Below are 23,827 nucleotides of genomic sequence, written 5' to 3'. Positions count from 1 at the left end.
TTACTGGTAATTTTTCTCTTCATTAGAGATAAATGAAGTGGTGGTAGCCCCCTGACAATCCTGATGTTTCCATCTACATTGCATTATGTTTGAGAAACCACAAAACCAAGCTTGCAAGAATATTATATATGTATATATAATATGTATAAATATATACAGTATATATATATAAATGTGCATCTGACTATCCTTTTACCCGTGGCACCAAGGAAGCAGTAGGCAACACCAGTAACAGATCTCAGTTTCTGATTCTGTCCAGGGCTAGTTTTCCATCTCTCTTGAATATAGAGTACTTCCTTTCTTCAAAATGGCTATGGAGTCTTCTAAACCCAGAATGGCTGATATTTTGGGGTTTGGATGGGTCATGTATTATGATGTCAATGTTTTAAATAAGGCTTAGTGCTCTGAATCAGCCAGGTAGGAAGAGATTGGGATAGGCTAATGACCTGCTTTGGGCATTGCTGCTATTTTCTAAAAGCTACCTCAAAAAACCTGCTCACACATTAGAGAGAGAATCAAGGAGTGGGTCAGGTCTCTGGGGAGGCAGGCAGGCACTTTAGAAAGGCTTTGGCAATCTTGAGAGCCCTCTGAGCTTTTTAGACACTGAGCTGGACAGGAGGACAGGGAAGGCACTAAGACTCAAGATGGATCAGCGATATGACACTAGGCACTCTTTTCTGCATGTCTATATAGTTCTGCTGTTATGAATTTTTTAAAAAAACTTAGGATAATGGGGCATGGGGTGGACATAGCTGAAGAAGCTTGCATTATATTGAGCAAAGCATAGATTGTGGAAACAAATATAATCAAACATGGGAACAAATGATAGTGATATCCCAAAGGGAGGGGAAATATTTGTTAATTTTTTTTCAGTTTCCTCCTCTCTTGATTTTCTCTGCTATGGTCCCAATATTTATTTAGTTCTGCATTCTTTGTCTGTCTGTCTGTTTGTTTTCTCCAGCAGACGAAGCAGTAGACAGAGCAAGATAGGATTCTTATGGTGGTTTTCTATTTAACTTTGTTTCTGGTTTCTTCTTAGGTTTGTTTTTGAATGTTTTAGTTTGTTTTTCTCAGTTGACTGTTGGCACCTGGTTCCTCTGTAAACTATATTCCTTTGCCTTCAGTCTCAGGTTGGCAATGCTGTTGGCCATGTTCATGCCCTGCGCAGGGCTTGTGTTGGCACATGTAGCAGAATAAGTAGCCATGGCGCTGTAGGGATAAAGGAGAAAACAGGGAGAAGAAGAGGCATTAGTCTCAGAAAGCTCAAAGTCTTTGCCATATGACACTTGGAAACCAATTTCAGTGGTTGATGGGGTGGGGGTGGGTGGGGGGAACTAGAAAGAACAGATGGGATGGGGGTGCAGTGAGAAGAGGAAAGGCATTTGCTGTGTTGGCTCCAGTGAGCAGCAATTATTTTCCAAGAGGGAAAACTTGTTGAATGGCAATGGTGTTTCATCAGTTAACCATGCAATCTCCCTTCCTGCCTATATGTCTGTTCTTATTAAGAAGCAGCATTAGGGGAAACCAAGCACTTAAAAATTAGCTATAAACAGTGGATGGGCCAGGAATATGAACCACATTACCCAATGGTCCAGAACTACCTTGCCCTAGAAGATGGGTCCACATAGCTAATTGTACACAGGATAAGTGCCTAAGAAGGTCACCATTTCATGGACTTCAGGTTTATAAAATACCCTTCCTATCTACTAATGGAACTTAACAAACCTCTACCTTTGAGTAGAGTCTTGGGAGGTCTCCTCTTCCTCTAATACCTCTGAATTCAGGCACTAAAGTCTCAAAGGTTTTTTGTTGTTGTTGGGTTTTTTGTTTGTTTGTTTTTTTCTGGTTGCTCCCATCACTGAGAAGTATATGAAGTTGCATTTCATTGTCACAACTTGTAATTAAGACCTCAAGTTTGTTCTCACAAGCTAATGTGCTGAAATTTGTAATTAGCGGTTTTTGGTTTACTTTAGCAAATGCACATGTATGCACTTATGTGTCCTTAAGAAGAAAACATATATACAAACACACCACATAAATGATTATATAGTTTAGTATAAAATATTCATTACTTTGAACCTCTTAAAAAGGGACTTGTTTAAATTAAATGAAAAAGCTTCTAATTTTTTTTAATCTAACAAAATCCTTTTCAACTGGAAAAGGATAATCATATATGGAATGGCATGTTCTTTTTTGTCCCCTACATTCCTACAGGATTCCATCATCACCAGGAAATTTATTGTTTCAAGGCTCAAGTGGTAAGACCAAAAGGAGAGAAAATGGAAGCTGCTACTCCCAGACAAATAAAATATAGAATTAATACTTATTTGTAACATGACAGGGGAGAGGAGAGGTCTCACAATGTCCACACTCAGAAAACCAAAGAAATAATTCTCTAACTCTATTGGCTCCTTATTTCCTCCAGAATCAAAAATAAAATCCTTTATGTAGCATGTAAAGTTCTTCACAACTCGGCATCTTCCTCCTCCCTTTTCTTATGCCTTATTTCCCTTCCTGAACTCTGCTATCCAGTTATGTAGTTCTAGTTGCAGTTCCTCACATATAAAATCTCCATCTCTCAAGTTCAGGCCTTTTGTATGGCTGTCCCCTGTCCTAGGATGTTTTCCCTCCCCAGTCTTGGCTTCCTTCAGAGCTCAACTCAAATCCTGTCTTCTATGAACCATTTTCTTGGGTATTTTCCCTAGCCCCAATTGCTAGAGCCCTTTCCTTTGAGGTTCCCTTTCAACTATTTTGTATGTATTTTGTATATATGTATTTATTTACATGTGGTCTCTCCTATAAAGCACTTGAAGGTAGAAACAGTATTTTTACCCTCTTTTACCTTTACCTTCCTAGTCCTTAATACAGTACCTGTAATTACTTAATAATTGCTTCTTGACTCAGATTCTTTAGGTTGAGAAGCTCTTAATCTATTGCATAGGTATATATATCCAAATAATTCATAAATAGATATGTACATACAAATATATTCATAGAAAGAGACAGAAGGACAATCATCTTGCAAGTAGTAGGTGCTAAAGGGATATGTGGTGGAAAGTGAGGGTCCTTCCTTCCCTCTCACTCATCACTGCTGAATGTCACAGTGATGGAACCATTAAAAAAGAACTTGCCCACAATTCAAAGTAGGCTTTTCCAAGTATTCCCATCTAATTTCAAATTCCACAAACTTATAGTTTGCAATTCCATTGTAAATCCACACATCTCAATTCCAGATGCTACTAGAACTAGTAGAGTCCTCATCAAGCTTACAGCCAAGTAACCATGATCCTCTTTTAGGGGCTAAGATAAGAGAACCAGGATTTGAGATCTACACTTATCATAGATGATGTGGACATCCTAATATTGGTGGAAATGTTGAATTATTTAGGTTCTTTTTAATCTATTCAGGATAAAGTTAAGAGTTTGAAAAACATGAGGCCAATATCTCATACAAAGCACAAAAAGGAGACTTTTTTCTAATAGACTTTTGAACTTTTGTATTATATTGCATTGATGAGAGTGTATAAGTCTACTTTTCTGAGAATTAGGAAGAAATTAAACAGTTCAAAATTATTCTTTTTGTTTGTTTGTTTGTTTGGGTTTATTTTTACCATCATTCCATCAATTCTGCTCAATTTAAACTCTATTTTTTTGGTGAGGGGCAAGTCAGCGGGGGTGGATCAGGAGATAAGCCTTCAATGACAGAAGGAAAGCATGACCTTTTTCTCTGACAAGAGGAAGGAAGAAAGGTTAATCAATGACTGACAGGAAAAAGTTTTGTTGAGAAGTAATGCTAATTTTAAGATTTTGATGAAAGGTTTGCTCTCCTGCTAAAAAACTGACAAAGTTGCTTTATTTATTGTTGGCTGTTAGTTATTAGATATTTAAATCTAAGGACCTAGACACTACCATAGTAAATTTTCTGGAGGCTCTAAGGTTCTCTCTGACTCAGGTACCACACTAAAAGAAGTAGAGAGGCATCATGGCTGAGGATGTTATCAGTTCTGGTAGTGTCTGGTGCTGAGATACAGGAATTCATATGGGAATTCAAGAGTCTCTATTAATGGAAATGAGGTTTTTGTTTTGAGCAGAAGCATATGGCTTATGAGTTCACTCTCATCAAAATAAAAATTCAGAATGTTCTTGGAGTAGGTCCCATAATATTTCAAAACAGTAACATTACTTCTTAGCCCCCAACGGAGGATCATGGTTGAGGATGCTAGCAATTCTGGTAATGGAGATATAGGAATCCACATGAGAATTCAAGACAGTATAATAAGGAGAATAAGATGCATGTTTTGAGCAGGAGAATATGGCCTCATGAGTTCACACTCATCTAAATAATACCCAAAGTTTTCCTGCAGTAGGTCCAATAATAGTTCAAAAGTGACATCATGGCAGCTGATTGTAGCCACTGCTGCTGGAATGAGAACCATAGGTGAATTATAAGGACTTCAGGGTTCTGAGATATTGAATGGGAATAATATGTTCATAAATCATTTTTTAATTGTTAGGGAACTGAATTTTACAATTCCATACTAGGTAGACAGAAGGTATAATTTCCATTCTATTCCTGTTGTTTAGAAAGCCTGCCATGGTATAGTAAATAAGATCATAAAGATGTGACTTCAATACCTGCCTGTGGCCCATGTGACAAGATATTTAATCCCTTAATGTACCCAGGAAACTCTATAGGACTCTATGGTATAGATGGGTAACTGATCTATATACATGGGGAAATTTTCCACACTGGACATTCCCCACATCAGTAAAATCACAGATAAAAACCAAAATATGCTTATAAATTCATGAACTAAAGTTGAAAGAAGTGACTCAGTTTCTCTGGACATCTCACAGCATCAACCTAATCAACATCAGAGTCTGAAATAGCACACTTCCATTCAAGTCCCTAGAAAACAATTATACTTTATCTCCAGACTTCAGTGGCACTCCATATATGAATTAAAAATCTGTCTCATCCACAGGGGGTTACATCTCTCCTTTAGCAAATAGTAATATTGCCTTTAGACTCCTGACTTACTCATAAACACTAGTGATAAGTCACAAAAGAGGGGAATATGTGGGTCAAGCTTCCAGGTTACTTGATGGCTGATGACTGAATAACATTTCAACAAAGAGGTTAAGAGTAGAAAGGAAACAACTTGCTTCTTTAAATGCTAGAGGTAAGAAAGCACAGAATGTTCACCAATCCAAGAGGGTCTATATAGGAATGTTGAATTTCTAGATCATCCCTTCTTCTATGACCTTTTCTCAAGAAAGTAGAAAGGTGTTTCAGAGATTAAATTTATTTCATTTTTTTTTTCAAGGCAGAAAATGTATGACTACTTATGGTCTCATCTTGTCTTCCTACCTTCTGGAACTATCCAATACTACCACTTTCCACAAATAAAGTTCCAGGAATAAGAATGCAGGAATAAACTGGATAGTTTTGGGTTTTGTTGAAGGTTTTTTTTTTTTTGTTTGTCTGTTTGTTTCACATTAGACTTTAAAAAGATCTCATAAAAATAGCTGAATTCTTGGTTAGTATTAACTGTGGAGCAGAGCCTCTCTTGGACGTGCCTTATTAATAAGAACCATGCATTCCTCTTGATTTCAGCAGTTAAAGTATTTCCCTTTTCTCTTCTGTCCTGTAGAATTAACACATGACTGAATTCTAGGCTAAATTTATAGGGCCTTGGCCAAAGCATCAATTAAATTTTGTTCTGAGATAATAATTCTTTTAAACTACCCCCAGAAAAACATTTTTTTTACCCAAAAGACTGAATTAGGGAAGTGGAAGTGAAAAAATAGTTATCTAGGTTGCATCTACTTAGTCAATGAATTTGCCTTGGGAAAAAGGAAGCCTGGAGGCTAGACTGAAATTCAGTAAGCTTAAAGTTCTTATGTGGAAAGTGATGGCAGAAGTGATACAGTTGAGCTGATTAGACAGTTAGCTGCCCATTTTAGAGACATTAGGTCCTGGTTTGTTTGGGGGTTTTTGGTAATTTATTTGAAATATAGTCTAATGGATAACTTGGGATTTGGAAAACCGGAAGTTAAATCCCGCATCTGGCCCTTACTAGGTGTATGACCTTGGGCCAACCTTCAGGGTCTCCAGGAACTCACTAAGCCAGCTACTAATGCATGGATGGGTTTACCAACTGTGTTAATAAAGAGAATTCCCTCAAAAGGAGTTGCCTACACAGGTAAAATCATATCTCCTTCATACTTACATATTTGCAAAAGATAAAGAGCATTTGACACATCTGGGTCTTAGTTCAGTGGAATCATATTGTGATAAGGAACTGGTATAAAAGATTATTAAAATGTATGGGGAAATGAGACATCTAGCATAACTTTCAAATCCTTAAATTTGTTTGTATATGTAACTTACAGAAATGAACCTTAACTTCTAGTCTCACCTCCATTTTAAGATAGCAAGATTGAATTAATGAGTTGACTTGTGTGAGACCAAAGAGGAAGCCATAAATAGAACCAAGTTTTTCTCTAGTCTATATGGTGCTAAAAGTAATAAATGAATGCAAAAATTTGGATGGGTCATAATTATCTTTATAATTTCATCTCATTCTGTAGCTTCAAGCTCAAACTTAGGTGACTCTTATTGTTCTTCTGGACTTCAATGGGAATTAGAACCAGAAAACATAAAATGGCCAGTGGGACCCATTCTAATATGCAGGTTTCTATATAGTTTGAAGTTCTTGAACCCTTGGACTTTATCCCCCAGAAGTCCTTTAGTATTTCTCAGAATTCCTTTTGATCTCTCCACCCTGTTGCATATCATGTTTTGTATATAGTTTGCTGTAAGCACTTCTTCTTCCTCTTTTTTTCCCACGTGCAGGGCTGAGGAAGGTGGCTTTTTGCTCTAGTTTTTTTTTCATGCTAATTATTATTAATAAATCTTATTAAATATGATACTTAGAATATTGGATATTAATTTTGAAACTCACATTTCCCAGAATAGCAACTTGCTAAAAATAAATAAAGTCACACCATGATCCCTGCCCAAGTCCAATTTTGCATACAAGGAGTTCGAAGAAACTTTTAGGAGTTTTGCTAAGATTTAAAGATTTCCCTCTCCTAATTATTTGACAAAGAATAATATTCAATTCTTTGCCTTTTTCACCCAAATCACTCTCCATAGAAGACTCACATGTGCGATATTATTCTAAAATGTTATCCAAATGGGGTAGTGTTCTGACTTTAGAGTGATTCCATTTCCTGAACACTAGTAGCAAAGATAATGCATTTATGCTTTACTTTATGCAATCAGATTTCTTGAAATCAGTCATGTCTAATTAAATGCATTAGACAATCTTACTTTTGAAATATGATCTCTAAGTCTTTTATAATACAAAAATCGCCTTCTAATTTTTTTTCAAATTTGAATATAAGTGTTTGAGATCAAGGAATGTTCTATTTTTATCTCTGTATCCCTAGCACTTAACACAACATCATGAGCATAGGAGGGTTTAACAAATGCATATTGAATTGGATTCCTGAAAAAGGTTATACTTATTCCTTTTTCACTTATACCATTACTTATACCATACTTTGTTAAATGTCACTATCATTTTATTTAAATTTTCCACTTATACATAGAAGGAATATCTGGAAATTTCAATAATTTAGCTCATCTAGATACTTAATCTAATAAAAATAGCTTGTATTTGCCTAGCAAATTCCTTTGTTTCTCAAAGTGTGTAGAACATAATCTCTCTAACTTTTCAAAACCTTCTATAAAATAGTAACGAAAATTATGGAACAGTATGGTACAGTGGAAAGACTGCTGGATTTTAAATTGGAAGATCTGGATTCAAATTCTAGCTCTATTCATTTACATGAGTGATCTTGGGTAAATCACTTAACAGCTCAGGGATTTAGTTGTCTCATCTGTAAAATGAGGGAATTGGATTTAAGTGACTTCTAAAGTTCCTTCCAGCTCTGAATCTAGGATTCTGTGACAGAAGAACAGATTGATGGTTTGACTTGCCTAAGGTCAAGCAAGGAATAAGGACAAGAACTTCTGTCTGTTGTGATAGGATCATCTCAGCCTCCCTCTCTAAGAATTCTTCCTGCTTTGACTATTCCAACAGCCAAGATTGTTAATGGCATTCCCCACCCAAGCACCTCACTGCTTAACCTTCTGGAAATATATAGGTGTCTCTTCCTGAGCACACTATTCCCCATTCAAACCCTGCCCAAGATACCACCCCCTTCCCCCACTGACAAGTTACCTTTTCAGTGTCTTCCGTTAGAATCCGTTATGAAGCCCCTCGTGTAAACAACATCTTGGGAGGGACGAAGATCTATTTTTGAAAGTGTGAAAGGGAGAAATGAGCCAAACGAGTTCAGCAGATGTCAGGCAGCACTGTGACCACGATCAAATGAGGGGAAAGGGAGCAGGAGGAGAAGAACTGGGAAGGGATGAGGTGGACAATTAAAAATGTCAACCCCCTCTCTTTTACTTGCCATTCTGGGAAGTTTGGGGATATCCAGCCTTCCCCTTGTGAATGGTGCTAGGGGCAAACATTGCCACTTCTAGGCATATGGAAGACAAGAATTCATGATATGGAGAGACTAACTGCAGATAGGTGTCTCTCATCTACTTCTCAAGTGAAAGCTAGAAGCCCCAGCCACCCTAGGGGACAAAATATCATGGGGTATAGAGAATCATTTCAACTGCAGTGAGTCTCCCTTTTGCCAAGTCCATAGTTTACCTAGACAAATAATTACCGCTTAAGTCATACATTAAAATGAGAGTGTTGGATGACCTTTAAAGTCCCTTCCAACTCTAAAAATCCTGTAATCCTACAGTCTCCTATCATAGTACAGATGTCTTCAGAATCTTATTAAAACTAGAGAAAATGAATTCTTGTCAAGACCTTTAGAGTAGAAGTTTTTGGAAGGCAGGACTGTTCCATTTTTGTCTTTTTATTCCTATTGTCTAGTTCAGGGCCTGACAGAGAAAATTAATAAATGACTTCATTTGGTGATTGATGCAAGAATTTTCTCTCCCCTTTGTGACTCTGCTGTGTTCTGGGTAATGAATCAAATTAAACTAGAATATGAATTAGAAAGATTAAGTAGCACTATAGCTCATTGATTATTCCCTAGCTACCTATGAATGCCATCTCAATCCTGGCCAAAAGCTAGAGCCTTTAGGATTCTGGCTTTATCCTACCTCCTCCTGAAGAAAGTCTGAAGAGTTTAGAAAGGCTCTGGAGACCATTATGAGGTTGACTGGCCTTGGGCTGGATAACTAAGCATATCCTGAACTACCTCTGCTTCCCCATCTCTTGCTAGCATATCCTAGCCTTCCCCCTGTGAATGAAGCAAACACTGCCAAAGCTAGATACATGGAAAACAAGAATTCCCCCACAGGAGAAACTAAGTATAGACAAAGGTCCCTCATCTACTTCTCAAGTGAAAGCCAGGAGCCCCAGCTTACCAATATCTTACCAGTATCTACTGTGAACCTGTTGTTTCCCCTCTATCAGAATACCCTTTTTGATCAGAAAAATGGCCCATCCAATTTGTAGGAAAAACAAAGGAACAAGGACAACTTCAGAGGGTTGCCCCTTCTTTATATTCTACCCCCTCCCATTTTAGGTCCAAGTGGTGATATGTAACACTAAAACACTAAAACACTACATCTAAATGTAACACTCTGAGCCATGAGGTTAAGCAGTAGAGGCAGGAACTGAGGGCAATAAGTTCTAGTTCTTGATGTCGAAGAGGACTTGCCATGTAGCCTTTGGCAAGCCTTCAGCTCCCACCTCTGGAAAATGGTAGAAATGATAATGAGCTACCACCCCACAGTAGCATCATGAGCATCACCTAAGGAAAACATCTCTTGATCATTATGAGATATTGGATATGTAACTAGGTATTGTAGCACCAATAGTAAGCATGTCCTTAGTTCCCATAGCACACAAAGACACACTTCATTATGCCAGTGCAATGTTAATGATGGAAAATATTAAGGAGTGTTAAAATACTAAGGCTCCCCTTTTAAATACTCCCTTTTTTAAAAATTAGACAAAAAGTCAAAGAAATTCCATATGTAATATCAGGTCAGAATAAGCCAGGTGTAAATCAGCCATTCACCACTTTGTCCTACTAGAATACTGTGGATGACATGATGGCTTGATTTTCTTCACCTTTCTATCCTAGGAGCTCTGTACTATCACTCATTGTGTATCTAAGAGAGGAACTGTCCAAAAGGATGCTATGAGATTGATAATGAAAAATATTATCATTAACGTACTAGAGTTGGAGGGGCATTCGTTGGCATTATAATATTCTTTTGACATAGCAACATTTCTCCTTTCCTCTGCACTTTGAAAAGTTAAGGGCAAAGGCAACTAGGTGATTCAGAAGATAGAGAGCCAGGCCTAGAGATAGGAGGTCCTGGGTTCAAATCTGGCCTCAGATATTTTCTAGCTGTGTGACCCTAGGCAAGTCACTTAACTCCTATTGCTTAGACTTTACCGCTCTTCTGTCTTGGAACCAATACTAAGTATTGATTCTAAGATAGAAGGTAACATTTTTTTAAAAAGAAATCAAAGCAAAGTTAAGGTCAGCTCTGAGTCTGATGTCACCAACCTCTATGTGCCTTTCTTCCAAGCACTAAGCATCTCAGGAGCCAAACCAGGCAAGTGAAGGGGTATTAGTCAATGTACAGGCAACAGGTCTTAAAATGATCCTCCCCTTACATTATACAGAGTACCAAAAGTCTTAATGGAGTTTAAATCTTTGATAGCTTAATATAATAGCATAAAAGGGCACTGAAACTTTTGGGATACCCAGATTAAACTGTTACCAATTTAAATCTTGTATTCATTCTCAGGACATGCTCAGAATTCAAGAGTTTACAGGCATCAGGAATGTGAGCTTTTATTATAATTCCCTGCTCAATTAGCTGAACTTTGCCCTAAAAGAGATTATTTCAGCCCCTGCTACCCACTCTCTCTTCCCGCCTCAGCTTTTCACCTGGCCTTGAACTCACATCATTTGTAATTGTTCTTATATTACATATATAGACAGAATTAAACTTCACACACATCATTAAACATACTCAAGACCCCAATAACTCAGTGACTCCTGAGAGCTCGTGTGATGTAATGGAAAGTACAGGGCTTACAGTCAGAAGGCTTGATTTTGAATCCTGGCTCTATCTGCTACCAGCTGTGTGGCCTCAGGAAAGTCATTTAACCTCTATGGATCTTGTTTCCTCATTTGCAAAATGAGGATCATAGGATTTAGAGTGAGAATGAGACCCTGGTCCAACCTCCTCCTTTTGTAGATGATGTAATAACACCTGCCCTATCTATATCAAAGGATGATTGTGAGGATCTAGCGATATAATCTGTGTGTCAAGAGCTTTTTAACATAGTGAAGAAATATACACGGTTATTATTATTTGGGCCAATTTCAATGGAGATCTTATCAATTAATAAGATCTCTAGTTATTCAGTGGCCCCAAAATCTGTTCGTTCTTCTCTTAAGAAACATAGAAGCTAGGTATGTTTTCAAACTATTGAACAGATCTATAATATCTAAAATGCATCTAAAAGGCTTTTATGGTAAAGCCAATGGAAAACCTGTCCTCTCAGTCATGATTCTTGTCTTAATTATTAGGCATGATTTTCTTCACTTGTGCCAGGGAGTGTACCTTTAGAATCCACATCTGGGAGCAATAGTGGTCAGTAATAGAACTTTTCCCTTTATGTACATTTTATACAAAGAAGACTGAAGGTCTGTACTCTGGTTAACACCCAAAGCAAAAGAAGAATAAGGAGCAAATAAATTTAACACATATGATTTTAACTTTCTGGGGATTATTGCTCATTGGTTTAGATGCAGGCTTATCTTCTGATTAGTACAATTATAGTATAATTATTATACACATGAAAACCTTTCATATCAGTTCTGAAATCTCACAGTAGAGATCTAAGCTCAGAAAATGCATTTTCTTTCCCTAAATTTATGGAAAATCCTTGATTATAGAAAATCATCTATAACAGAAAGCTGTGTTTGAGTTCAAGCTCTGTGTTTTATCAGCTTTGTGACCTTGGGCAAGTCAATTAACCCCTCTGATCCTTGAGTTTCCTCATTTGCAAAAAAGAGACATCTATAATCATGGAATTTAGAACTGGAATGATCTTTAGAACTTAAAATCAAGCAAAAATTAATCTTTAAGTCAACCGTTGGCCTTAGAAATAGGATAAATAGAATCATAACAAATTAATGTGCTAATTGTTTTTCCTTCCTTGAAAACAGACTGGGTTCAGTCTTTAGCCATTACTTATTTACACTGATGGTCTAGGTACAGGACTAAGTAGTTCAAGAGGTTACCTTAAAAGGCCTCTCTGACCTGGTCTCTACTTTGATCCTAATTATTTATTTTTGACTTGAAGTGACAACATCAAGATCCTCTGTTGAATAGTTTTACTCATAAAAAGAGTGAGTTTTGGCTCCAGCTCTTTTGTTCATTGAACTCCCAGAATTAACTAACATTAGCTGTCAAGTGATGTCTAAAGAGGTTGTTGTTCCTTCAACAAGAAAGGAAATTGGGTCCCCTAAGTTGGATCTCTGTGTGTGTGTGTGTGTGTGTGTGTGTGTGTGTGTGCATGTTAGAAGTTGCACTTCTGGAATACTTAGAGCTGTATGATGAAAATTTAGAGAGGAAATTCTCCCATGTTTATGTACAAAACACCCCACATAATAACTACACCCCATCATGGGAGCTTCACAGGAACTAGATGAGAACTAGGAATAGGAGAGGAGAAAAAACATAGCCATCCCCATCAACTATGAAAGGAACTATGGTCATGAAACCAGTCAGAATGAGCTTGTTTTTTCTTGTTTTTGCTTTTTGCTTTTTATTCTAAAACATTTGTTTTTAACATGATAGTTGCCTTCCATACAACACTTGGAGCCTCAACTACCTTGACATAATGCAAGTTCCTATTTGACCACAAGAATACAAAAATCTCTTGGATTTGAAATGAGGGGAAAGCGTTTGCTTCAGGATAGTTGCAGGAGGGAAACTGGGCACGTCTTAATCATGTTTTTCTGTGGAATCCTCTCCCCATTCTCTCCCTTTTCAGTGTTCATGAGTCCAAGAAGAGACTGCTGATGGCCTGACCCTCTCTCTTCTGCCCCAAACCCTGCTCCTGGGGCAACTAGTATTCTCCTGCAGAAAGCTGGGCATGCCAACAAGATGAGTGTCTCTGGAGAGGCTAACCCAGAAAGAAATTTCGGTCAGCCACACAGGCAAAATGGATACAACTGCAGTAAAGCGTGTGGAAGTGGAGCAAGGGAGGGTGTGCCATTCATTCATTCATTCATTCACCTGTACGGAGAGGCTGTTCCCCAGGAAAGATAATCGGTGGGTCTTGGAGCAGGACGAGGTACAATGGGCTGCTCCACAGCAGTCACGTCCCCTGAGTAGGATTTAAGGAGGGAGGCATTTTTATTAGCCAGCATGGCTCTCTCGTTCCTGCGAAACTTGGCTCTTCGGTTCTGAAACCACACCTAGAAGAAAGGTGACAGAGAGGGAAAGACAGAAAACAAACAAGTTACAGAAAAGAAGTTCTCCCTGGTTCATTCTTTGCTATTGCGTTTTCCCTACTATCCAAAGAGCCCTGAACCCTGGATCCCTAGTGATTACTGATGAAGGACTGATCTGGGGATCAATGAGACACTATATTAAGATGTCCATTAGATGTGCCATCTAGGTGGCACAGTAGATTGAGAGCCAGACTTGTATAATGGGAGGTTCTAAGTTCAAATCTAATCTCTGACACTTTGGGCAAGTCACTCAACCCTAATTGCTTATCTCTTATTACTCTTCTGCCCTGGAACCAGTACATGGCATTGATGCTAAGATGGAAGGTAAGGGTGTTTTTTTAAATATCCATTAGGTGTAGTGACCTTTATGTAAACCACTCCAGGATTTTCTTAGTAAAGAGTCTGGAGTAGTCTACAATTTCCTTCTTCAATTCTTTTTTACAGTTGGGGAAACTGAGATAAACAGGTTTAAGTGACTCACTGAGGGTAAGTATCTCCCTCTGTTTCTTTTTTCCCCTCTCCCCAAGATGTCAGGTAATATGAAACAATCTAATTATTAGTCAGCTATTCCAAAAGCCTGAGCTGTAGTACAGTACAGGGCATATAGAGAATGAAAATGCTACTACTATCTGTCCCTGTCTTGCTTCCTTTATTTCCTTCTCTCATTTCTTCCAGTTCTTTTCTCACTCTCTTCTCAATCCATTGCAAGGGGGCTTCTGGTCTTTTTGCTCAACTGAAACTGTTAAGTTTCAGATCAAATTACTAATGAGTTCTTAATGACCAAATCTGATGATCTTTTCCCAATCCTCATTCTTTTGAACTTCTCTAGCATTTGACACCATTGATGACCTTTTCCTTCAGGATACTTTCTATTTTCTAAGTTTTGTTATAACTGCCCTTTTGATTCTTTCCTTCTTGTCTGACCATTCCTTCTGCATCATCTATTCCATATCTTCTTATCTTCTCTCTTCACCCTTCTCTCCTGCCAGTGATAATCAGTTTTATGCAAAAACCTCCTAGATCTACATATCCATCCAACTCCAGTCTCTCTCAGATATTCCCATCTCACATCACGAATTGCCTGGTGAGTAATTTCAAATTTCCTATAGACATTTCAAGCTCAATATATCCAGAATAGAAGTCAAATTTTGCCCCAAACTCATCCCTCTTCTAAACTTCCCTCAGTCTTTTGAGGGTATCAGTATCTTCCTAATCTCTCAGTTCAGTGTTAACCTTAACTCTTCATTCTCACTTTCCCTCTATTCTCACACATTCATGTATTCAATTACCAAATCTTGCTATTTCTGCCTTGCCACTATCTCTTGATTTGAACCCCACTGTCCTCATTCACACCTATATGATTGTGGTCTCTCATCAATTCTTGCCTGGATTATTGAACAGTCTACTAATTTTCTCCCTGCCGCAAGTCTCTCCTTCTCCAATCCATCCTCCACAAAGCTACAAAAAAATGATTTTCCTGAAGTATGGGTCTGATCATATTACTTACCTACTCAGTAAACTCCAATGTCTTCCTGATTTTTTTTTACCCTTAGGTTGAAATACAAACTCTTCTGTTTGGCATGTGAAGCCTTTTAATAACCTGATCCCAACCTATTTTTCCAAAATTATTATTCAGTACTTTCTTTCTCACACTCTACCATCCAGGAAAATTGGCTTTCCTGGTATTCCTCACATAGGATGCTTTATCTCTCTTTTCTATTTGTGCCTTTACATTGACTTTCCCCCATTCCTGGAATATACTATCTCTTCACCTCCAGGAATCCCTCGTTTCCTCCAAAATTCAACTTAAGAAACATCTATAGGACGTTTCTCCTGATTCTTCTCTCCCTCTGTAGCTCCTAGTGTTTTGCCCTCCCCAAATCAACTCATTTATTTTGTATTTGTTTATTCTAGATATCTTCACTCATGTACGTATTTTCATCCTCAAAAGAATGTGAATTGTGTGAAGACAGATATTGTTTCATGTTTGTTTTTCTATTTCCAGAACTTAGTATGGTGCCTAGTCCATTGTAGGAGATTAATAAATGCTTGTCAAGGGGCAGTGAGGTGGAGCAGTGGATAGAATACTGGGTCTGGAATCAGGAAGCCTCATCTTCCTAAGTTCAAATCTGGCTTCAGAATGGCTGTGTGAGCCTGTGCACCTGTGTAACACTGTTTGCCTCAGTTTCCTCATGAGCTGGAGAAAGAAATGAAAAACTTCTCTATATCTACAAAGAAACCCTCAAATGGGATTACTAAGAGTTGGACATATCTGAAACAACTGAACAATAACAATCAATTTATTGGTTTTTAAAGCAGTTCTGCGCTATCTTTTAACCCACGGAATTATTCATATGGACTTTCTCTTCCTTCTAAAAATAATCAGTATACATCTTACTCTTGTCTAATGCCTATTGATGGCAGAATCTTGATCAAGTTTAATCTCAGGAATTTTTACATACACAGAGCTCTTATTTTTCTTCCCCCTAACTACTTGGTGTCTCTGAAATACAATATTCATTTCACAGCACTTCCTGTGTGCCCCTTTGGTGATTAAAGAAACATCTCAAAATTATTGAAGGTGATGCCAAACTAAACTTCCGTGTACCTTAGGACGGAGTACTGAGCTTCTTTACAAGCAGAGATGTCCTGGCTGCTGCATACACAACCGTTTGGCTAAAGGTTCTAGCCTGCTCATTTAGCAGCTCTTTATAATGGAATATGTATTCTTCTCTTTTGGTAGTGACTGAAACTTAGATGAACCAGGAGGACATTAGAGGGAGGACCAGCCTTGTCACACTGAAACATCTTCCTGACCTTTAAAGATCAATTCAAAGCCTTCTTCCTCCAGGAAGCCTTTCTCAAGCCCATGGATGGGAATTAACTTTCATCTCATACCCCACATAACACTTTGTTCTATAACCCTCTGGACTATTTATCATGTAATAGTATGTGTTTTAGCTCTCTGAGAGAGAGGGAGACAGAGACACAGAGACAGAGATAAACAGAGAAGATGAGAGAGACAGAGACAGAGAGAGTATGTGAGAGAGAGAGATAGAGAGAGAGAGAGAGAGAGAGAGAGAGAGAGAGAGAGAGAGAGAGAATGTGCGCATGTTTGTGTAGATTTCTTCTCACCTTACTTGTTTTTAAACTCCTTGAGGGTAGGAACTACTTAGTATCTAAACTTGATATCTCTTCCAGTGCCTATAACAGTGTTTTGCACATAATAAATGCTTAATGTTTGTTGCATTATATGAACTCTGGTATTATGAAAAACCTATAGTGGTGATATATGATTTTGACATTGCTATTTCTATACATTATTGGGAATATCAGAGAACTATAAAATACAATCCCTGCCCTTGAAGGCTTTGTAGTCTTTCTTGTCTGGTCCAATGGAAAACATACTGGTTTGGGAGCCAGAGGATCCGGTTTCAAATCTGACCTCTGATCTGATCCTTTTAACATAACTATAATCTGGGGTCATTTAATCTCCCTGAGCCTCATTTTTATTATCTATTAAAGGTGAGAGTCAGACTATATTCCCTCTAAGATTCCTCTATCCATCCCCAGTTCTATGTGACCTCACCCATGTCCCCCCAGGAATCTTATTTACAGACCTCTGGAGTGCATGGCACCAAAAAAAAAAACCAGATTTAGACCCAAGAGTTTTGAGAGCAGAAAAAAGCAGCTTTTGTCATGTCATTTCTCTCTGAACCTGCCCCTTCCCACCTCATCAGAATAATTGTGTATGCATGTATGTATGTATGTATGTATTATAACCAGACACAGGGAGACATAAAACCTCCTTGTATATTTTGGCTTACAGAACAGAGCACAAATCACTCCCTTGAAAGAGATATTTGTCCTGGAGAATCTTATTTGAATCACAGATTGCATTAAGCAACATTGCCAGTTTTCTTGTCTCAGTAAGCTGCTTCCTACTCCATCACAGAGGTTCTGTAGCAGCAAGATTTGTGGCATTCACATTTGAAGGATTTATTGGTCTGATTTTTTTTTTCTGTTTTCTTTTGCCCTTAATTACCTCACTAGGATGGAATACAGATAAATAATACTGTCCATGCTGAAGCAGTTGGATCACTCTATAAATGTGGGCCTTGGTTACTGCTGAACTAGCTCCTCATACATGACTTTTCATCCCTTGTCTTTATGCCTTTGTATAAGTGGTCTCCCTTTCCTGGAATGCTCTCTGTCTTCACCACCACCTCTTGGAACCTCCGCCTCCCTTCAAAGTTCAGCCCAAATGCCACCTCCTCTAAGAGGCATTTCTTGTTTTCCTCCATTGATAGCACTCCCCATCCCAAATTACTTTACTTTTTTCTCTCTTTTTAAATGTATTTGTTACATTAAAGTTCCCAAGTATTTTCCTTCTTCATTTTCCCTCTTTCCACACTAGAGAAGGCATCATTTAACAAAAAGATACGTGTGTGTGTGTGTAAAACAATGTCTTATTTACTTCTAATCATCAGTTTTTTCTGTGGAGGTAAAAATAAACAAATCATTCTTCAAACAATATTTCTGTTTCTGTATATAATTTTCTTTTGGGGTCTATTCATTTTCCTCTTTCATGTAGATCTTTCTATTTTTTTTTTAACCTTTGTATTTCGGTGTATTGTCTCATAGGTGGAAGATTGGTAAGGGTGGGCAATGGGGGTCAAGTGACTTGCCCAGGGTCACACAGCTGGGAAGTGGCTGAGGCCGGGTTTGAACCTAGGACCTCCTGTCTCTAGGTCTGACTCTCACTCCACTGAGCTACCCAGCTGCCCCTCTTTCTATTTTTTTTAAATTAACTGCTTATTATTTCTTCTGGTGCTGATTACTGTAATCTTTTACTAATTTGTTGAATGTTTCTTCTGCTCTATGGATAAGTCTCTTCTGTTCTGTTGATCTACTTTTCTATTTCTTAACCAGTACCAGATAGTTTTAGTACTTACTAAATTACTGCTTCATAATACAGTTTAAAATCTAGTACCATTAAATCTCCTTTTCTTCACATTTTTTTATTCATTTCTTTGATACTCTTGACTTTTTTGTTCTTCCAAATTAATTTTATTATTTTTCTAGTACAATAAAATGAATTTGGCATTGAATAAGCAGATTAGTTTAGATAGAATTATCATTTTTATTGTATTGATTCTGAATATTTTGTATTACTTATTGGTGTGCATGTTTTTTGCTCATTGAGACTACATTCTTGTCTTTTTTCCCTCAAGGACCTAGGATGTTGCAAGTAATCAATAAATGATTATTGAATTGGATTGAATATTGAAATTGACTTATTAGAAGACCTGGGTTCAGATCCTAACTCTGATGCTTGATAGATGTGAGACTAAGGGCAAGTCACCTACTTCTCTCAACCACAAATAACTCTTAAAAAAAAAAAAGTTTAATTTTTTAGACTAGCCCTTTCCATTTTGTCCAGGCTGGAAGTTCAGGGGCTACTCAAGGGCTTTATTTCTCTCTGGCACAAGAGCTCTGACCTGTTCTGTTTCCAAGCAGACATGTAAGGCATCCATTAAGTTATAAATAGATTAGGAGAGCACTTCTTCTCCAAAGAAATCTTGGACCCCTGATCCACTGACCTATTTTTTGTTGTGACATAGCCTCCTAATTTCTTCCTGTTCTTATTTCCTCAACCCAACCAGCCTGCAAAATCCTACCCTACCTTATTTCTATCAATTTAAACTCTTTGCTTATGTTCTTACTGAGAGGCAATATGGAGAGATTTTTATCTTTTTAACCATCCTATGGTCTGTTTTTATGGCATCATTCTAACCCTTCTGAAATCTCTAGATAGGTTTCTGACTCAGGAACGTGCTTCTCCAAAGGCTGATGTCTGGATTTCTGAAAGCATTTTGTTACCTGAACTCTGGCTTCAGTGAGGTTAACTCTTCGGGCAAGGTCTTCTCGTACAAAAGCATCGGGATAGTGTGTCCTCTCAAAGACTCTTTCTAATGCCTGCAACTGACTGCTGTTGAAGGTGGTCCTATTTCTCCTCTGCTTTCTCTTCTTTTTCTCCTCTGAGTTCAGCTGATCATCTGGAAGAGAAAAGAATGAAAGATAGTAATGACTGGTAGTTTCTCTTTACAATTCCAATCCAGCAAATATGTATTGTGTCTACTTTATGCAAGGCACTTAGCTAGGCATGGAGGAAAGAAAGACAAAGCAAAACAAAAATGGCATTGTCATTAAGGCAATTACAGCCTACTACCCTTCTCCTACTCCAGGAGGTAGACTTTTCTGCACTGGTACTTTGAGTCACATAAGAACCCTATGAAGTGCTTGTTTTTCTACCCATTCTACAGATAAAAAACCAAGTCTCAGAAAAGTAAAGTGACCTGGAATAATGACATGCAGCCCTGGTGTGATTTCTAGGCCTCCATAATCAAATATGGACAGCAAGGATTCCCTGTCACTGGTCAGTTATGTGTAAGGGGTTTTGGTCACCTGTGGTCAAAAGGGCCTAAGTTGCATTATCTATGAGTCCTCTTTGGAGGAAGAAAGGTGGGGATCTTAACTCCCCAAGAACAGAGAAGTGAACAAAACTGATAGAGCTTGAACCAAATCAGACAGCCCTGGAACATAAACACTTTCATCTACGTGATTCAAAATCCTGACAGATTCAATCTGGCCTCTTGAAGTAGAGAAGGAGAACAGGGCAAGAATCCATTCCCACTGGAAATTGTCTTTTATTTAAGGTTTTTTTACCCTATATTCCCTTGGAAGCATCACTGAACCCTCATTTCTCAACAACCAAGGCTCCCATCCAGTTTCATGGTATTGAAGCAGTAACTGGAGCTCCTTAAAATAGATTAGAAATGAGTACCCATTGACCGGGATAAGGTCAAATAAATTGAAGCACATGAAAATAATGGAATATTATTGCACAATACGAAATAATGAGAGAGGCAAAGTGATACAATTGATAAAAAACCATCCCTAAAAACAAGAAGTCCTGTATTCAAGTATTCAAGTTCTAGTAATGACTTGTTGGCTTTGATGATCTTAATTTGATGAACAAAGTTTTTCTACACAAAAAATAGACTCTATATTAACTTGATGACCCTGGGAAATTCACTTAATCTTTTAATCCTCTAGCCAGCTCTCTAAGACCACCAATAAAAGATGAGATTACAATCTGCATGGGTAGATAGAGAAGAGGTAGGAAGCATGTAGAAATCCATGCTGAGCTTTCCCCACATTGAAAAAATCATGGAAATTATGCCTCTACCCCATTCTCCACCCTTATAATAACTAAAGAATCAATGGATATGAGGAATAGAAAAAATATGGGAACACAAATGAGATGGTCTGAAGAACTAAACAAGAAGAGAACATTATACAAAGCAACCACAATATTGTGTAACAAAAGTGATCAGAGAAACCCTGAATCTACTGGTCTGTGGGGCACCACCCACAGAGTCAAAACTCAAATGCCCCTTTCCCTGGGAGTAGATTAGAGGCTCCCCTGATTGCCTCTAGGCAATATAAACAATAAATACTGAGACAATCTAATTTGGAGGAATTGCAATGAACCATCTTGATCCCAGAAAACTGATAATGAAACATTCCTCCCTTCTCTCAGTAGAGAGATAAGGAACCAGGAATGTGGAAAATGGTATATGATATCAATGGTCACAGTATCAGATTTGCCTAAAGGTTTTTTCTTTGTTACAAGAAATGATTAAACAAAAGAATTTTTTTAAAAGGAGAAATGAAATGACTTTTAAATAAAAGGCAACAGCAGAACTTTTGAAACAATAGTAAAAACAGCTTTAAGTTATTACAGATTCTCCATTAACACCAAGCTAAGCCAAATCCATAAATCCAGGAGATTCTAAGATTTCGCAGGAAGAGGGAGAAGAACTGATAGATCTCCTATTATAGGTCTACGCAAAATAAGATTCTGAGTGTAAAACTGGAGACTTTCCCAAATACTAGCAATATCCACCAATTGCCTTTAGACTCAGACTTTGTCCATAATCCACTTTTGGAATCCTGGCAAGCCAATTATCCAGCCTTCCATCTTCCATGTCTGGAGGCAGTGTTTAGTGTACACCCAACCCCACCTCCCCCACTCAGCTCAAGTCTAGAGTGATGGATGTATCAAGCTGAACTGAATACCAGCTGTGCTAACACCACTAACAAACCTACTGCACTGGCCAGCCACTGAGCCCATAGATCTTTCTGAGTTTTACAACTCAATGAGCTATCACAACCCAAATATTACATTTAGCCTACTGAACCAGACTTTGGATTCTATCCCCAAAGGTCCACCTCTCCCCAAATAGCAAACTCCCCAGAGAAAAGTCCAGGGAAGTAACTAAGCATTTGTTCAACATGGCAGTGTTGTGACAGTAAATGCAGTTATAATGGTTCCAAATGAATTGAAATTGAAGACTGTTAATTATAGGGTCTCTTTCATTTATTCATTCAAGAAACATTTATTAAGAGTCATCTATGTCTATGCAAATCTGTTATAACTACTAGAAACTATTTCTATAGCCCAGGAGAAGTAATTGCTTTCTTAACCTTTAATATTCTTTTCTTCCAAGTGACTCCTTTTTTTCTTACCTATTATCTTTGAGTTGTCCTGAGTTTTATTGTTTACCATTTATCCATTACCTCATTTGTTCTTCAAGACAACTTCCTGAGGCAAATAAGGTAGATAGTATCATCTCTATTTTATAAACAAGAAAACTAAAGCTCAGAAATGCTATGTGACTTGGCCAAATACACACCACTAGTAAGAAGAATATCTAAGAAAGAATCCAAGTCTCCTGATTCCTAGTTCAGTGCTTTTTCCACTGATCTAAAAATCTCTTAGATATTTCATGAAGAATCATCATCTACTCCATCATTGAGAGGAAAGATAAAGGGAAGTAATATAAAAGTGGTAAGTCTAGATTCTTTAATGCCTTTGGAAAAGTGCCTTTACTTCTAGCCAACGTAAAGCAAGTGAAATATTCTCCCATTCATAATGCACCAAAGACTATCTTCCCAGTTCTCGGGTCTATATTCAGACAATGGTTTTATTTGTCATGTCTGTCAGGATGCTGTGACCTCTGAGTGCAAGGGTCTCATGACCTCTGACACACAGGCACGACTAAGAGACTCAGAAGGTGTCATCAAGGATGCAGCTGTCTCTGACCTTGTGGCCCAGAATCATCACTAAGTACTGTTTTAGTCTACATACTACAACTAAGTCCTCAGGCTATTAGCAGTACAGCCTAACACAAAAGACTTCGTCCAATGGCTACCAACATGTAGGGGAACACACACCTAGATACATCAGGGAAATTACCCAACTAACTCCTGAAAACTATGTTATTGTGCCAAAAGAAGTCTGGGACTGTCACTGTTCCTCCTTCCAAGAAGCTTAGCTCCACAGTCATTATTAGGACCTTCTTAACACCATCCCTTAAAGCAGTGATTCCCAAACTGGGTGCCACTGCCCCCTGCTGGGTGCTACAGTAATCCAGGGGAGCAGTGATGGCCACAGGTGCATTTATCTTTCCTATTAATTGCTATTAAAATTTTAAAAAAAATAATTTCCAGGGGGCTAAGTAATATTTTTTCTGGAAAGGGTGCGGTAAGCCAAAATAGTTTGGGAACCATTGCCCTAAAGCTTCCCTAGAGATAGCCTCAGAGGAGGAGAGAAAGTGGTACCCTCCTTAGGTCTACTGGTACCCACAATCTCTGTCTCCCTGATTGTGATAACAAGATTTCAGGTCTCTCCTTCTAGTCTGAACCCTGGTGATAGGTGTCACACCAAACTTGAAGATCCAGGTACAACACTAAAGGACTTGAAAAGAGCTTCAGAAGCTACTTTGTTTTTCAGTTTGGTCTTTCCCTACCTGCAACTGAGACAAATCTTTTAGACCCTCCCAGAAGGGAGATTCCAGAGCTTCCCTAAGGAAATCACTAGCAATTTGTAATCCCCACTGTCAGGAACTTCCTCTCAGGTGAAATTTGAACTCCTCTGTGCTGCTATTTAAGCCTATTATTCTCTCTTGTTCTTTGGAATTGCCATCATGCAACTCAGTCTAATGAATTTTAGTATGTCCTATTCTCAGAATTACAAGTGTTTTCACTCAGTTTTTCTTTGGAGCAAACCTGTTGTTAAACCAAATACCATTGGTTGGCTACCATAAACCACCATTTCCCCTGACATGGGAGGGCGGGAAATGGAGAATTATAATATATGACA

At 38.1% G+C, this 23,827-nt stretch overlaps 1 protein-coding gene across 2 annotated transcripts in view; it reads right to left on the bottom strand.

Annotated features, from left to right (window-relative positions):
* Positions 1-225: 225 nt before the first annotated feature.
* Positions 226-23,827, bottom strand: part of PRRX1 (paired related homeobox 1) — a 94,300-nt gene continuing 70,698 nt past the window's right edge. Inside the window, exons 2-5 of one of the 2 annotated variants that reach the window (XM_044672392.1) lie at positions 19,480-19,655; positions 13,379-13,560; positions 8,256-8,327; positions 1,171-1,209 (exon numbers count right to left, since the gene is read on the bottom strand). In XM_044672392.1, coding sequence (XP_044528327.1) covers positions 8,273-8,327; positions 13,379-13,560; positions 19,480-19,655 — 413 coding nt within the window. In that variant the 3' untranslated portion in view covers positions 1,171-1,209; positions 8,256-8,272. Of the gene's footprint in view, positions 1,210-8,255; positions 8,328-13,378; positions 13,561-19,479; positions 19,656-23,827 lie in introns of both variants that reach the window. The other variant, XM_044672391.1, reaches the window with a different exon arrangement.

Source organism: Gracilinanus agilis, chromosome 4, assembly GCF_016433145.1.
Source record: "Gracilinanus agilis isolate LMUSP501 chromosome 4, AgileGrace, whole genome shotgun sequence".
NCBI lineage: Eukaryota > Metazoa > Chordata > Mammalia > Didelphimorphia > Didelphidae > Gracilinanus > Gracilinanus agilis.
Note: the sequence above shows the minus strand (reverse complement) of the source record. Positions and strands in the feature narration are given on the sequence as shown.